At 39.9% G+C, this 16,228-nt stretch overlaps 1 protein-coding gene across 2 annotated transcripts; it reads right to left on the reverse strand.

The window, feature by feature from the left end:
• Positions 1-614: 614 nt before the first annotated feature.
• Positions 615-7,600, reverse strand: LOC126604072 (uncharacterized). 2 transcript variants are annotated; one of them, XM_050271151.1, is made up of 11 exons: positions 7,029-7,600; positions 6,698-6,910; positions 6,142-6,389; positions 5,074-5,107; positions 3,538-3,677; positions 2,649-2,715; positions 2,242-2,341; positions 1,720-1,883; positions 1,560-1,606; positions 1,431-1,481; positions 615-1,228 (listed from the first exon to the last, which is right to left on the reverse strand). In XM_050271151.1, the coding sequence occupies exons 2-11, from the start codon at positions 6,768-6,770 to the stop codon at positions 839-841; spliced, it is 1,314 nt and encodes a 437-aa protein (XP_050127108.1). In that variant the 5' UTR covers positions 6,771-6,910; positions 7,029-7,600; the 3' UTR covers positions 615-838. The 2 variants fall into 2 exon arrangements, with proteins under 2 accessions (XP_050127108.1, XP_050127107.1); XM_050271150.1 differs by having other exon boundaries at positions 6,698-7,600.
• Between the last annotated feature and the right edge of the window lie 8,628 nt (positions 7,601-16,228).

A 16,228-nucleotide genomic window follows, 5' to 3' on the forward strand; every position in this document is an offset into this window, starting at 1 on the left:
TACACGACTATACATGTTAAATTGTATGTCTTCTATCAAAAAGAAGGTGCCCTCACGATAAGTGTAAGGTGACAAACATTTTCCAAAATTTTGTTGAGAGAGAACAAAAAGGTTTTACCAAAATCTAAAAAAAATGATTTTGTCGCTTTGTTATATTCATATTTCATGTAGCACAAAGGTATAGTTTTTTTTTTTTTTTTCTCAAATAAAATAAAAAACTCATTAAAGCCAAGCATGAGAGAACGCTAGAAGTTTGGTAATTTCTACTCCGACAAAAATAAAAACCCCATTGGAGCGTGTGTACGTTGGTCTAATCGACCTGGCGCAACATTAAAAACGAGGATAAGGAGCAGGGATGGTGATACTAGGCCGCCCAATTAGTTAGGTTTGGATTAAAAAAAACACACACACACACGTGGGAATGGCCTTACCAATATATCTTGTCGTGAAACAGAGAGAAACCAAGTGCACGATGCACACATCCGGAATTTGGACGGGCATGCGAGAAGAATCACACGAGAAAAAAAAGTAAGAACAACTGAATGGCCGTCCAACCCGAACAAATAAAGCATGCAAGAAAATCACGTGAGAAGAGAGGAAGACATGAACAAGCGTGCATGCAACGGAGATATATAAGTTTTGTTCCAAACCTTTGTACATTTCTCAACCAACATAGTCATTCTCAAATTACCAAACTACCCTTCTAATCATCGATTGAAATGACCAAGGATGTGTTAATACTCCCGTTTCGTCTCGTCATTTCCCAAGGTTTATTTTGGACAGCAATGATACAAAAAGGGTTGTGAGAATTTATACAGTTCCAACGCGCTGCAGTTCTTTAGCTCGGTCTTGGTCTTTCACTCCTAGTATCTTGTGAATTTCCATGGGATGCTGCTGCTCCTGAAAACATTTCCATCACCGATCTCAAAGCTCCGGATAGTTCCTCAGGCATTTGTTCTCCGAAATTCAAGTTGACGTTACCCCCAATCCTTACTCCCGGTTCATCAGATCCGTCGGTGCCGCTATCATTTCCTTGGCTATCTTGAGAATGTTGTCCTTGGTATGCATTTGCAGCCATGTTCATGAACATACTGGCAAATTCAGCAGGAAGGGCACCTGTATTGAAGGGCATAGAACCAAATGGAGGCGGTGCAGCATGGTTTCTTGACCCTTCGGTAGACTGGTTGGGGTGTTCTGAACCATTACTACTACTAAACGAACTGGTGTTCTGTAATAGATGAGAGAAAAAAAAATTACTTACAAGTCACAAAGCATACTTGTTAATAAATCATATCCTTCACCACCATGAAAAGTATTGCGTTCTCATTCTTAGAACAGTTGAGAACTTCAGATGAAAGGAAAACCTAAAGAAAGAAAGTAGCTAAAAACGGGGGAGTACTGTTGACCTGTCTTTAAGATGAATGTCTTACCTGACCAGATTCCACTCGTCGTTGTTCATCTTTCAGTTTCTGATCAGCCACCTATTGGATTCAAATTAACAAAGTGGTTTAAAGCAGTAGTCATAAGAAATAAAGAAAAGAAGGCACACAAGAACTAACCCGAATGTTTTCTTTGACAGCTTCATTGTTCGGATCCAATTGCAACACTGAAAAGATAAAATCCCCACTAAGATGTCAAATACTACCTTATTTTGTAAACATCTGTTTCCAAATTCTTTTGTATACCATAAGCTGGCATTAGCATAGGTTACCCAATTACCTTTCTTAAACCCTTTCTCTATAGCGTCATGGTAGTTCCCCTGTGCATAGTAAGCTAATCCCAGACGACTATATGCCTTGCTGTAATTTGGGTCGATTTCAATTGACTTAAGGCAATCTTCGATTGCTTCAGTATATTTGTGCATCTGAGTGTAAGCAGCTGCCCTGAATATACGCCATATACATTAATTAAATGTGTGGTTTCAATAAAACAATAAGGATGAAACCCTAAATAGAAAATGAAAACTTGGGACTTCCCCATTAAAGCTTGGGTAAAAGAGTTACAATATTTTTTAACCGTTCATTAGGCAAACTAGCATGTTTAAGGCACCATTTTTCGAATATGATCTGAAAATAATGAGAATTATCTGTTGCAACAATTTTTTGTTTTGTCATTAAGATTAATTTGCACTAGATATCTTTCTTTGTTATTCCTTCTGGGAAAATGAGAAAACGTAGAAGATTGAAACTGTTACGGAACAATTATTAGTACCAATAATTTAAAGACAAGTTGGTAGTGCACCTGTTACAGTAGTAAATGGCATTACTTTCACAAAGGGCAATGGCACAATCATACAACTCAATTGCCTTGGGGTACAGCTTTGATTGCATGCCCCTATTACCTAACAAAATAAAAATCAAATCAAAGAATCAGCCTCTGGATAGAATATTGATGTTCAATATCAGCGTAGAGTGCCGTATTTGACAAGCGTGAGGTAAGATACAGATATTCATAAATGCTTGTGATGCATTGTCATTCCAATGATATTAGAAAAAAGAAACTGGTGCGTATAACAAGACAGTGATGTGAGAGAGAAACAGAGAGATAAATGAGTGAAGTCTTTCTCAAATTTACAGAAACTTGACATTGTACAGTTGCTTCAAGAGCAACACGCTAACAACGCAACCAAGGCAATATCATTTAATTACCTTGTGATTTCAAGGTCTCTGCCAGGTTTTTAGGACTTAATTCCATGCATCCAGATCTTTCCATCTCCTGAAGCAGCAAATGGTCTTTTTCTTATTAAGAAGGATTGAAAAGTGACAGCAAGAGAATTCCATTTAAGAAACAATAACGGAGTAAAAAACCAAGGGTACAAGAGTTCCAAGATGAAAGCAATAATTCAAATGTAAATATAAAAAGGATTATGAAATATAAGCAGAAAGGAATTGGATATTATCTAGCACAATACTTTATGTCGCTGGAAGTTTGAAACCATAGGGGTTGATGTCAAACTTCATGTAACTCAATTGCCCAATCCCTTCCCATCAGTCCCAATCCTTAAATCTTAGCTTTCCCTCGGAGTCGCAAATCCTAGATGCAACTCATCAAGAGTGTGCACCAGACACATTGCCTTGTATATTTTAATGGTGATTCCAGTGTCAGTTCTCAAAGCTACAGAATCATTAGGAACTACAACATAATGATGTTGTATGAGGCCAAATCAATACATTTATCTTTACAATGAAGTGCGTGATCAGTTTTCCTTATCTAATTTCAATACTTCACGTTCCATATACAGTTTAATTTTCTATTCTTAAGCTTCCATTAAAATTCTCAATTACCAAAGCGAACCTTTACTGCTTACCTGATATGTTGACAATATGTGAATTCAGCAATTTAGCATGTAACAATAGATGCATAGCACGGTCTTCTTCAAAGAGTGTAGACATGGCTAAAGAATAATTCATCACAAAAATATGACAGACTTCTGATTTGTCCTTGTAGCTTTCTTTTTCTTTTAATTGAAGTTTTCTAAACAAAAATAAATAAAACCCATACCAAAAAGGAGAGGGGGGAGAGAGAGAGAGAGCATACAGCTAAAGCCTCGTGGAATATTTTAGTCGCTTTCTCTAATCTCACCGGGTCATCACTACCATCAGGCAGGGTCTTAAAAAAGAGGCTTCTCTCAAAGAGTGCAGAAAAGAATTGCCCAAACAGTGCGTCTTTAGACTCCCCTGCCAATAATGTGATCATCAAATGAAATGTAACATGCGCTGTAAACTGTGACAAAAACTTCATTTCATAATGCCAACACAATTCCATTTAAAGTATGTGATTCATGTGCAGATTCAATGAAATTATCACATTGAATTAGACAACTTTTAACTTTTATTCTCTTTGAGCAAGATCCTCCTAAAATGATTTAGTACTAATCCAGTATGCATAACCCCCTAACCCAGACCTTATATTTTTTTTTTTTTTGGTCAACAACCCGGGCATTATAATTTATATAATTTATAAAGTAATGATTCTGACAGCAATTGGAAGTGTAAACCAACGTTTCATAGGTGAGCCCATTAAGGTGAGTCTATTTTGGTCTCGCAAGGCAAGGCATAAGCCTTGAGGCATTGAGAAGTATACCATTCGAAACATGAATTATTTTATTAAAAAACTGTAAATTAAAAAATTGTGAAAGTACTGGGACATGTATATATTTAATACGGAGCAGGTTAAAAAAAGCACCATTGACATGGCTATGAAGTATCTGACATACGAGTACGACTGAAGGTGGGAGAACCATATACACAAAAGGAAAATCCTGGAGAAGTCTAGGAAAGAGGAAAGAATGAGGAGAGCTAACTACAAGGGCTAGTTCACATCCTTTGGAAGGAAGATTAGGGTTTAAAAAACATTACTTTGGGGATGAGTTCTATCGGGTAGGAGGGGGAAGAAGAAGAAGCAGGGTTCATCAAGGGATTAAACAAAAATTTACGTTTTGATTCTAAAACCAGCCATTAATGAATTGAATAAAAATGAAAAATTTCGGTAAAAAGGTCGTACCCAGTGCACAAGGCTCCCGCTTTACGCAGAGTCTGGGAGAGGTGAATGTCGGCTAGCCTTACCCCCATTTATGAAGAGACTGCTCCCAAGTCTCGAACCCGAGACCTACCGCTCATGGGCGAAGGCACTTGCCATCGCACCAAGTGCGACCTCTAAAAATGAAAAATTTCGGTAAATGGATAAAAACTTCCAAAAAAAGTATAAGGCTCAGAAAAATCGTCTTCTTCACCGCTAACAGCTTAGCCTACATTCGTGTTGCACAGCCTTCCATGAAAGAGCTAAAACAAATCTACCCGTAACAGAAATTTTCTAATGCTTTGCATCGAAGTGCACCTTGAGGCACACCTAAAAAAACTTTTAAGGCAGTAGTTCAATCCCTAGAGATGATTCATTTAATTGCAGATGCAACAGATAATATTCCTCTTAAGGAACTCACCCAATGATGAATTTCATGTACAAAATTGGAAGCAATTTAGCCAAACTTAATAAACCACCCAACAAGGCAAGGACACGCATATAGGAAACGTAAAATAGAATTAGAGAAAAGCAACAAAAGTGTAAATGCAATACCTAGATCATGGTGATTGCTTGTCAAATCCTTACCCTGATCAAATTAAAAACAAGAAATGAAACAGAGTCAAACTCAAAACTTTCAAACCTTATGGTAAATACATATATTACTAAGAAACAACCATATGCATGCAACTATAAAAGCATCATGGGATTTATGATCTTAAAGAAAATGAAAAATAAACCAAAAGAATGAAGAAAAACATAAAAGTCGCATGTTCTCAAATCAGGAAAGAAAAGTGCTCCCGTTAACTAATCTGATATCAAATTATTTATTGAGTATACAACTTAATTAAAGCGTACACAAATTCATTTGTAAACTAACAATAGAACAAACCAACCAAATAGTTAACAAATGCTAAAAACAAATTTCATCTTCATTTATATTTCACCTAGTCACATATTCTGCTTCTATTTCCGGCTGTTATCAAACAACCTCCAACTTAAGTAAAACCAGCATATACACCCAATACCTATCCTTTACCAATTATTGAGGATCTTTGAGATAAAGTTCAGTTTCTATCAGTTTTATGAGCTTCGGTTTCTAGTGAGTTCACTGGAATATCGCTTTCCTTGCTTTGTTTAGATTGGAAGGCAGCTATTTGCTAGCCTGGCTGTGTTTTTTATTTTAGGTTGTTGTTTGTTTTCGTTTTCATGGTTCTGTGTTCCTTGTTGGGGTAGCGGTGTTTGGGCTGATCTGCTAGACCACCTCTCTTTTCCTAATAAAACCGTCTCTTTATCAAAAAAAGACCTATATCAAAAGAGATCAAACCCTAACTTGGTCTGTCTTCCTCCCCTTTCCTGTTCATAAACTAACACTACGTATCCTTTTACTTCCGCATCTCCTTCCATTGAAACAAAGGATAAGGCCTACTAGCCCACAGATCTCATTCATCGAATTTTCCCCAAATTTCCAATCTCAGATTGTAAGCAAGTTTGCATTTTCATGGTCCATATTAACTTATAGATGACTAAAAAACAATTATAATGCATTACACCCATGGTGATTTACATAAGAATTTCTAAGGAATGATCAAAATAATGTGAAAGCCCCAGAGAATTTTATACCTTCGAAAGATTGGCATTATCAGCCCCCGGTGCAGCCGATGAACCAGGAGCATCAACTGAGTTTGATCGATGAACGTGATCAGGTTTCTTCTCCCGAAGCTTGTTCAACTCCGGTGAACTAAAAAGATCAACCAACGACAGGGGTTCAATCCCATCATCAGCAACAGATGTATTAAGATTAAAAGCCTCATGCAAGCATTCCCTTGCAACCTCAATGCTTTCATTATCAACACCAGAAGCTGGTTCAACTGCCCCAACCGAAACGAAACAAAACAACCCATGATCAGTGAGGGATTCGAAACCCATAATAGTAATTTGAAAGAATTAATCAACAAGCACATTGATGGTACAGAAATGATTCAAAGTCTACAGTTCAAGTGTATAAGTTCATCAATACTTTGAGGCATCCAAAATCAATGTAATAAAAATAATGCAAGGAACGAGCTTGAAACCCTAGAAATAATTTCACTATATCTATATATCACATTGCAATTACAATTATATATATATATATATATATCGAGAGAGAGAGAGAGAGAGAGAGAGAGAGAGAGACCGGAATTGAGGAAATCCAAGAAGGAGCGGACGATGCGACGAGAGAGAGGAGAATTGGTCTTCAAGTGAGCCATGGACTAACAGAGAGAGGTGACAGCCGCAGTGCGCATGATAGTGTGGAAGCGACCTGCGTGTCTGGGAGACTCGGAGTTCTCGGCTGACTATATTAGGGCTTTGTTTCGCTGCGGGACCTTTTGCTGTGTCAAAATTGGACCTTGTGAATTTTTTTTTTTTTTTTTGCCAAAAAAAAAAAAGTTGTGATTTGTTACAATTTTTCAATAAAAAAAGGACAATAATTGGGTACTGATCAGTAAGTATCCAATTTCACTGACTATCTACTTGGCCCAATAATTTTAAAACATCTGTCAATCTGAGGGCTTTGCCATCTCTGTAACCAAACACAAATCCATGCTTTAAACCCGTGACCAAACAATAGTCTTCCTCCTCTCCAACAAGTCTGCGTAAATCTTCAGAGCCGGTCACGGCGACCTCGTCGGCTGTGCCATCATCTTCCAGATACAAGCCATAGACTTCACTTCACCAATCTTGTCCTCCACAGCCACGCCGAGCTCGATCTCACTCGCCAAGATGAAGTCGGGTCCTTCACCAGCCTTGCCGCCGACAAACCCACATAGCTGCAGATTTCGTAGCCGTCATTCGCACTGCAGCGGTTGAATCAACGGTTGGAAGAGGGACTGGGGCGGTGATGGGATCAGTTGAGGAGAGAAGATGGAGGAGAAAAGGTGGGCTGAAGAAGAAACCATAGCGGCTTGGAAGATTTGCAGATATCGAAGAGGAAGAGTTCTGTTTGGTATTGGGTTTAAAGAGTTGGTTCGCGTTTGGTTACAAAGTTAGCAGAGTGTTGGGATTAACAGATGTCTTAAAATCATTGGGCCACACAGATGGTCAATTAAATTGGGTTACTGACTGTTTAGTACCCAAATATTCTCCATAAAAAAACTGATTTTGTTAGTCAAAATGATCCTAAGATTGGCGTAATTCATTTGATTCATGAGATTTAAAATTAATAGAGTGTGTTATGATTATTTATCCAAAATACAGCACGTGGTTCGTCTTAGAGCATGTCCATCCCAAGAAAATAGCTTAAGCTATTGGGCAATCTAAAACCTTTTCCCCATAATCACTCTAGCTCTACCTAATCAATTGGGCTCCAGGGGAGCCCGACATACCACACAGGATCGAATTGCCTAGCCCACGGACTAGGTGAATCTGGCGTTAGCCACGTAAATTTTTTATTTTTTGGCTAGGTGCGTGAGTTACAAGTGCTAGTACTAGCGAGTGAACCAACAGAAATACAGAGGTGGGGCCCGCACTGCAAGCACACCTAGCTGATCTGGGGTGGGGACGATGTGGCTCTGTCTAGACCGTTGGATTTCCAATGGTTTAAAAAAAAATGAATTTGAAAATAATGGCTAGTATACATGGAAAATTGTAACATCCCACATTACTCAGGGGAGTGGATCCTATAAGCCTTATATGTATATTCTCATCTCTACCTAGCACGAGACCTTTTGGGAGCTTACTGGCTTCGGGTTCCATTGGAACTCCGAAGTTAAGCTAGTTTGCACAAGAGCAATCTCATGATGGGTGACCCACTAGGAAGTTCTTGTGTGAGTTCCTAGAAACAAAATCGTGAGGGCGTGGTCAGGGCCCAAAGCGGACAATATCGTGCTACAGTGGAGTCGAGCCCGGGATATGGTGGGGGCCCAGGTCGGGATGTGACAATTTGGTATCAGAGCCAATCCATGGCCAGATGTGTGTCGACGAGGACGTCGAGCCCCTAAAGGGGGTGGATTGTAACATCCCACATCACCCAGGGGAGTGGATCTTGTAAGCCTTATATGTATATTCTAATCTCTACCTAGCACGAGACTTTTTGGGAGCTCACTAGCTTCGGGTTCCATCGAAACTCCGAAGTTAAGCGAGTTTACGTGAGAGTAATCCCATGATGGGTGACCCGCTGAGAAATTCTTGTATGAGTTCCCAGAAACAAAACTATGAGGGCGTGGTCAGGGTCCAAAGCGGACAATATCGTGCTATGGTGGAGTCAATCCTGGAATGTGGTGGGTGCTTGGGTCGGGATGTGACAAAAATTATGGTCGTTAGATATTCCAGTCAAAGATCCAGATTTTTCAGGCTTCAAAATTAAAAAATAAAGAAAAATCAGAAGAAAAAAAAATCTTATTATTACCGTTGGGATTATGTGTCAAAATCTGGGCTTTTGGATTAATCATAGAATGTAATCCAATGGTCCATCTTAATTAGGTTAGGTAAAAATTATTAAAAAATACAAAAAAAAAATTTATAAATTTTGTTCTATATTCAATTTGGTATGTTATTTTTAATTTTAATTTTTTTGGCAGAATTTGGTATGTTATTTAAAATAAGAGAATCGTTATATAAACTAAAAGCATCTTTATTCTAAACAACATAAATAACACACAAATAAAATTACAAAATCACATCAAATAAAATTTAAAAAAAACATCAAATAAACTTACAAAAACACACCAAATAAACTTAAAAATAAAAATAAAAAAACCTACTAAGAACATTTTTCTTCCATAGAAGCTTGTTTTAAATGTTTTTAGCTTGTTTCAATACCCACAAGTGCTTAATCAAGCCACTTTGACGCCTATTGTGAATGTATGAAGATTGAATAGAAGTATAATGTTCATATTAGGGAGAATGACAAGTCATCCAAGTCTGCTACTGTTAATAATTCTGTTACTGTAAATTAACTGATTGTATTAGTTGTGATTAGTTAAGATAGTTATAAAGTAGTTAGGGGTATCTATGTAAATAGCCAAAGGCTATATATATTCCTACACAATGTGTAAAGTTCTCAGTCAAGTAAATACAATCAAGAAAACTTACTGTTGAAGTTTTCTGTTTCTACATGGTATCACGCCATTCCGCTTCACAGCTTCGATCTTTCTCTTCGCTTGCTGCATCGATCGACTCTTGATCGATTTTTCTTCTCTGATCTTCTCTTCGCTTGCTGCATCGATCGACTCTTGATCGATTTTTCTTCTCTGATCGTCACTTCTTCCCTTCCGATCTTGTAGTATTTCTTGATTTCTGTCAGTAATGGCGGCTCAATCGACTGGTTCATCTTTTCCGGTCATCTCCCCCTCGAGCCCAAACCCTAATTTCTCTGGAAACCCTAATTCCTCTGGAAATCCGAGTCCTCTGACTTCCTACACTTCTCTCACAATTCATAACATCGGCAGCATGGTGCCGATCAAGCTCAAAAGATCCAATTACCTACCATGGCGCGCCCTGTTTGGCCCGATTTTCCGGCGATACAAGCTTCTTGGAGTAATCGATGGTACTGACGTCTGTCCATCGCCATTTCTGCCTGATCGTAGCATCAATCCTGCTTTTGAGGACTGGTATGAGAAAGATCAAAATCTTTTGATCTGGTTGAATTCCACACTTTCTGAGGAAATCATCCCGTTCACGGTTGGGGTTTCATCCTCTCGAGAACTTTGGGTAAAGCTTGAACAGCGCTTTGGTGGAATTTCAGAGGCTCATATCCATCAGTTGCGATCGCGCCTTCAATCTGTTTAGAAAGGATCGCGTTCTATCTCTGACTATCTTCAAGAACTCAAGGAAATTTCAGATTCTCTGCAAGCTGCTGGTGCTTCTGTCTCTGATCGAGATCTTATCGCCGCCACACTACATGGCTTGCCTGATGAATTTGAGTCTTTCATCGACTGTATCATGCTCCGATTGTCCTCTACCTCTCTTGATGAACTTCATGGCCTCCTTCTCACAAAGGAATTGTCTATGGCCAGACGCAAAACTGTCAGTTCATCTCCTGTCCCTGAATCTTTTCAGGCTTTCTCGGTGCAGTCTCAGCCTCCTCTCCTTCCTACTCCATCTGCTTTTGCTGCTCAGAATCTCCCTCTTCAATCTGCATCTCGGTTCAACTCTAATCGTGGCAGGAACACTAAGGGCCAGTTCTTTTCCAATCGAGGTCATCGAGGTAATCGTGGTAATTTTCCTAATAACCGTGGCAATCGAGGTTATCAAGGTTTTCGCAGCAATCAAGGCTCTTCTCACTTCAAAGTGCTTTGTCAAATCTGTGGTTCTACCAGTCATGAGGCTATTGACTGCTTTGATCGTATGAATCCTGACATCTGTGGTCGTATTCCTCCAGCCAAGCTTGCTGCCATGTGTGCACAACATTCTGCTAAACCATCTCAGCCTTGGTTAATTGATTCAGGGGCAACCTCTCATATCACTAATGATGTTGCTAACCTCACCTCTCCTACTCCCTACACTGGCGAGGATAAAGTGTATATTGGAGATGGTAAAGGTTTATCCATCCTCAATGTTGGTTCATCTACTCTGCACACCTCTCATAACTCTTTTCAATTGCGAAATGTTTTACATGTTCCCCACATAACCCATAATCTCTTATCTGCTTATCAGTTTGTTAATGATAATAATTGTTCATTGACACTTGACCCTTATGGATCCTATGTCAAGGATCGTATTTCGGGGAAGATGCTTTTACGGGGACCGGTTAGAGATGGCTTCTATCCTTTTCAAAGTTCCAGCAATCTTCATCCTCTTTCACCTACAGCTTTACTTAGTATTAAAGCTCCAGTTACAATTTGGCACAAGCGTTTGGGTCACCCTTCCTCCTCCATTTTCAGAAGGCTCCTTTCATCCAATAATCTTGCTTTACAAGGCAAGTCTACTGTGGACTTTTTCTGTTCGGATTATGCTCTTGCCAAGAATCATAAGCTTCCATTTAAAGCTGCTACTTCATCAACAACTCACAGCCTTCAACTACTGCACTGTGATCTGTGGGGACCTGCCTCAATCACATCAAGTAGTGGTTTTCAATATTATTTGCTCATTGTTGATGACTATAGCAAATATAGTTGGTTCTTTCCTTTGAAATCTAAGTCAGATGTATTTTCTACATTTGTTGTCTTCAAATCATATGTAGAAAATTCACTTGGAAATAAAATAAAGGTTCTGCGTTCAGATTCAGGGGGTGAATTTACTGGTCACTCTTTTGCATCATATCTCAGCAAACATGGCATTCTTCATCAGTTCAGTTGTCCCCACACCCCTGAGCAAAATGGTTGTGCAGAAAGAAAGCACAGGCACCTTGTTGAAATAGCTCGCACTTTGCTTCTTGCATCTCATGTCCCTCATATTTTCTGGGTAGAAGCATTCTCCACTGCTATCTATCTTATTAATCGCCTTCCTATTTCTGGCATTTCACAGTCCCCTTGGCAGTTGCTATTTCACAACCATCCAGACTACTCTAAGCTCAAAGTTTTTGGTTGCCAATGCTTTCCTTGGCTCAAACCTTACTTTCATAGCAAATTGGATCCCAAGAGCAAAAAGTGTGTTTTCTTGGGGTATAGTCTTCAACACAAAGGCTATAGGTGCCTTGATCCTATCACCAATCGCATCTACATCTCTCGTCATGTTGTATTCGATGAAAGTACTTATCCATTTCAGTTGTCCCACAATCAACCCTCTTTTCCTGTTCCAAGTCCTCCATCTTCCTCACCAACAATTTCTTCCTCTCTGGATCTTCATTTTAGCAAACACATTCCTCCTGTTTTCAGTCAGCCATCTACATCACCATTATGTGCTTCTGTGCCTGTTCCTATTTCTTCATCTTCATCTTCCCCTGCACCTGTCTCAGTTGGCTCTTCTTCCAGTTTTGTTCCTCCTTCAGCACATTCATCTTTCTCCCAAAATCAACAGAGTCATCCTCCTGCCCCTGTTAATTCTCATCCAATGATTACTAGATCCAAGGCTGGTATACTCACGTCGAGAGCCTGTGCAGCAACTAAGCACCCACTTCCAGTTGATATGGATTATGTTCCTACAACATACTTGCAAGCTTCTAAGCATGCTCATTGGAGGCAAGCTATGCAAGATGAATTTAATGCCTTGCTAACCACTGGTACTTGGTCTCTTGTTCCTTCTCACCATTCTCAAAACTTAGTGGGCTGCAAGTGGGTTTTCCGGATTAAGAAGAAGCCCGATGGCACTGTTGACAGATATAAAGCCCGGCTTGTGGCCAAGGGTTTTCATCAACAAGAAGGTATTGACTTTCAAGAAACCTTCAGTCCAGTTGCCAAACCGGTTACGATTCGGATCCTTCTTACCCTTGCTGTGCAATATAATTGGTTTCTCAATCAATTGGACATTAGTAATGCCTTTCTTCATGGAGACTTAAAGGAGGATGTCTACATGCAACAACCCCCTGGTTTTGTTGATCCCTTACACCCTACATCTGTTTGTAAGTTGAGGAAATCGTTGTATGGTCTCAAACAAGCTCCTCGAGCTTGGTTTGATAAACTGTTCCAAGCTCTTCACTCTCTTGGATTCACCCAATCATCCTCAGATGCTTCTTTATTTGTTCTCAATGGTCCTCAGTTAGTCATTGTCCTTGTCTATGTTGATGACATTCTTGTCACCGGACCCTATCCTCACCTCTGTCAACACTTCATTCAGCAACTTGGGGCTCAATTTCCAGTAAAAGACCTTGGTCCTCTTCATTATTTCTTGGGATTAGAAGTACATCGATCTTCCCAGGGTATATTTCTCCATCAAACAAAGTACTTATTGGATCTTCTCAAGAAAACAAATATGGAGGGTGCAAAACCTTGTTGCACTCCCCTTGGCTCTAAGAAATTAGATCACAGTGGCCCTCTTCTGTCCAATCCTACTGAATATCGCTCCATTGTTGGTGGTTTACAATATCTTACTTGGACTAGACCCGACCTTGCTTTTGCTGTGAACCAAATCTGCCAATTCATGCATGCTCCTAGGGAACAACATCTCCAGGCAGCAAAAAGGGTTCTCAGATTTCTCAAAGGCTCTATCTCACATGGTGTGTGGTTCACTAAAGGCCCTGTCCATCTTTCTGCCTACTCGGATGCCGACTGGGCTGGTTGCACAATTGACAGGAGATCAACCACTGGTTATTGTGTATTTTTGGGTTCCAATCTTATCAGCTGGAGTGCCAAGAAGCAAAGTACTGTTGCAAGGTCCTCTACAGAGGCTGAATATCGCTCCTTAGCTCACACAGCTGCTGAGATAACTTGGGTTTGCAAGATTCTCAAAGATCTGCACTATCCTCTCTCTACATTCCCTACTCTTTGGTGTGACAACATATCAGCAATATCTTTAGCATCTAATCCTGTCTTTCATGCTCGAACAAAGCATGTTGAGATCGATTATCACTATATTAGAGAATTGGTTTTGGCTCAACTTCTCAAAGTCAAGTTCATCTGCAGTGAAGACCAATTAGCTGATCTTCACACCAAGTCTCTGTCTAAAACCAGATTTAATTATCTGTGTTCCAAGCTTCCCATTGGCCTCATTTCTGATCCCCCTTCTCGCTTGAGGGGGTGTATTAGGGAGAATGACAAGTCATCCAAGTCTGCTACTGTTAATAATTCTGTTACTGTAAATTAACTGATTGTATTAGTTGTGATTAGTTAAGATAGTTATAAAGTAGTTAGGGGTATCTATGTAAATAGCCAAAGGCTATATATATTCCTACACAATGTGTAAAGTTCTCAGTCAAGTAAATACAATCAAGAAAACTTACTGTTGAAGTTTTCTGTTTCTACAGTTCAATAACTCTTCCATTGTAACGTCAATTCCTTTCCAATGACTTATGTTGCACGGGTTCTTTGGTGGCGTCATGAGCACAATATATCTGTGCTCTGGAATTGTTCATCGTGTTTGGTTCAGATTCATAAATGGCATCATAATCATACTTATCTTCTACAATCATATTGTGGAGAATGATGCATGTTATCATGATGGATCAAAATGCCTTACATCAAACAATCTGCAGCACCCTTGACAATTGCCCAATGAGCTTGGCATTTACCAATACAACACTGCACATCCTTCGTACACCCCTCTTGGCATGTGAAGTGTTTCTCCTTTGTACTTTGCCACTATTTTGACAAATGATGTTCACATTGGATAAATGTCGTCTGCTAGGTAGTACGCTACCGAGTACACAGTTCCATTGATTGCTTATGTGACTTAAGGAGCTCTTGCTTACAGCACATCATTGAACACTAGGAATTGACCTAGAACACTAAAAAAAAGCATGTCAAATGACCCCATAGCATGCATGACACGACGAATATGTGAGGCTTTCTCACTTCTTGCTTCATCATTTCTCCTTTTACGTTCTTCACCCTCTTGCTCTTATATCTCAAACAACGCATTTCCTCCCTCCTCAAGATCGAACAATTCATTCTCTAGCTCTACGATTTCTAACAATCTCCTTAAAGAAGACATTATAAGAACTCAAGATTTCTGAACTATAAGAAGGATTTTCAAAGATTTTCATTTTGGTGTGTTACCTTAGGATGGATACAATACGGTTGAGCAAATAGGTACAAGATCCGCAGGTCAGGGCGGGTTCGGGATGAGGCGGGGAAAGGGTATCTACATGGGCGGGTGGTTCCATAATTTTAGAATCCTGGGCCCCGAACGACCCGTTCTACCATAACAATTGCTTTACTTTTTCAGTCTTCTTCCCCCATTCCCAGATTGCCCCACTTTCTTTCTCCGTTCTCGTTCTCTTCTCCCTCCCACCCCTCTACTGTGTCGACATCACAACAGCCACTAGGCTCACCAAACAAGTCACGACTCACGAAATCACTTCACCATTGGAGAATACGAAGATTGTGAAGCTCCAAATTGGAGAAGATGATGGGCTTAACTCGGCTGCTGACCACCCAATTTGGTTCGACTCGGCCGGTTCCGTGTCACTCTTGACTCGATCGATGACCTTATCGCCACGATCCAGGACTAGACTGCCATGGCCGACAACAAGTCCATCGGCATCACAAATCCTGAGGTTATTCAGTCGACCATATTATTGCTCGAGGATGAGTTCTTATACAGCATGCCATGTCCTGAAATTCTACATGCAATTTCTAATTTTTGAAGAATATTAATCGCTAATGTCACTAACACATAATTAATTAAATCCTAATGTCACTAACACATAATTAGTGTGGGATTAGCAATCAAATGAAGCCCTCATGCAACTATAAATGCCATGGCACCTTTGCCTAACTAGGATAAGCAGCTACTTAACAATGGATGAAGTTAATCCATCATACATTCTATATATCAGAGGAATACAGGCCTATAAACGTAATCACCGAAGGCGAAGGAATCCCGTTGATCGATCTCTCTCCGATAACCATCCGGGAAGGGTGGGCCGGTTCAAACCATAAGGTTGTGGAAGAGCCTGCTGCTAAGATAGGGGAGGCTTGCAGGGCCTGGGGGGTTCTTCACGGTGATCAACCATGGCGTGCCTTCAGATATTCAGAGAAGAATTCACAGTTCGACAAGAAGCACGGCTTCTATATGCGGATGACTGACTACTAGATTGTTGCTTAACCTATGGATTTCAAATGCTCAAATTTCACCAGTCATTGAAATAGAACAGTTTCAGCTCCGTGAGATGCTTCAAGTGATGCTGTGT

Source organism: Malus sylvestris, chromosome 15 (assembly GCF_916048215.2).
Source record: "Malus sylvestris chromosome 15, drMalSylv7.2, whole genome shotgun sequence".
In the NCBI taxonomy this organism is placed as follows: Eukaryota; Viridiplantae; Streptophyta; class Magnoliopsida; order Rosales; family Rosaceae; genus Malus; species Malus sylvestris.

What these genes read in the sequence shown, in the direction of transcription:
- LOC126604072 (XM_050271151.1), bottom strand. Translation starts at nt 6,770, where the DNA reads ATGGCTCACTTGAAGACCAATTCTCCTCTCTCTCGTCGCATCGTCCGC. An exon ending in CTGTCAAAGAAAACATTCGG is followed by an intron (nt 1,482 to 1,559) that starts GTTAGTTCTTGT and finishes TGAATCCAATAG; the next exon opens with GTGGCTGATCAGAAACTGAA. An exon ending in GACGAGTGGAATCTGGTCAG is followed by an intron (nt 1,229 to 1,430) that starts GTAAGACATTCA and finishes CATCTATTACAG; the next exon opens with AACACCAGTTCGTTTAGTAG.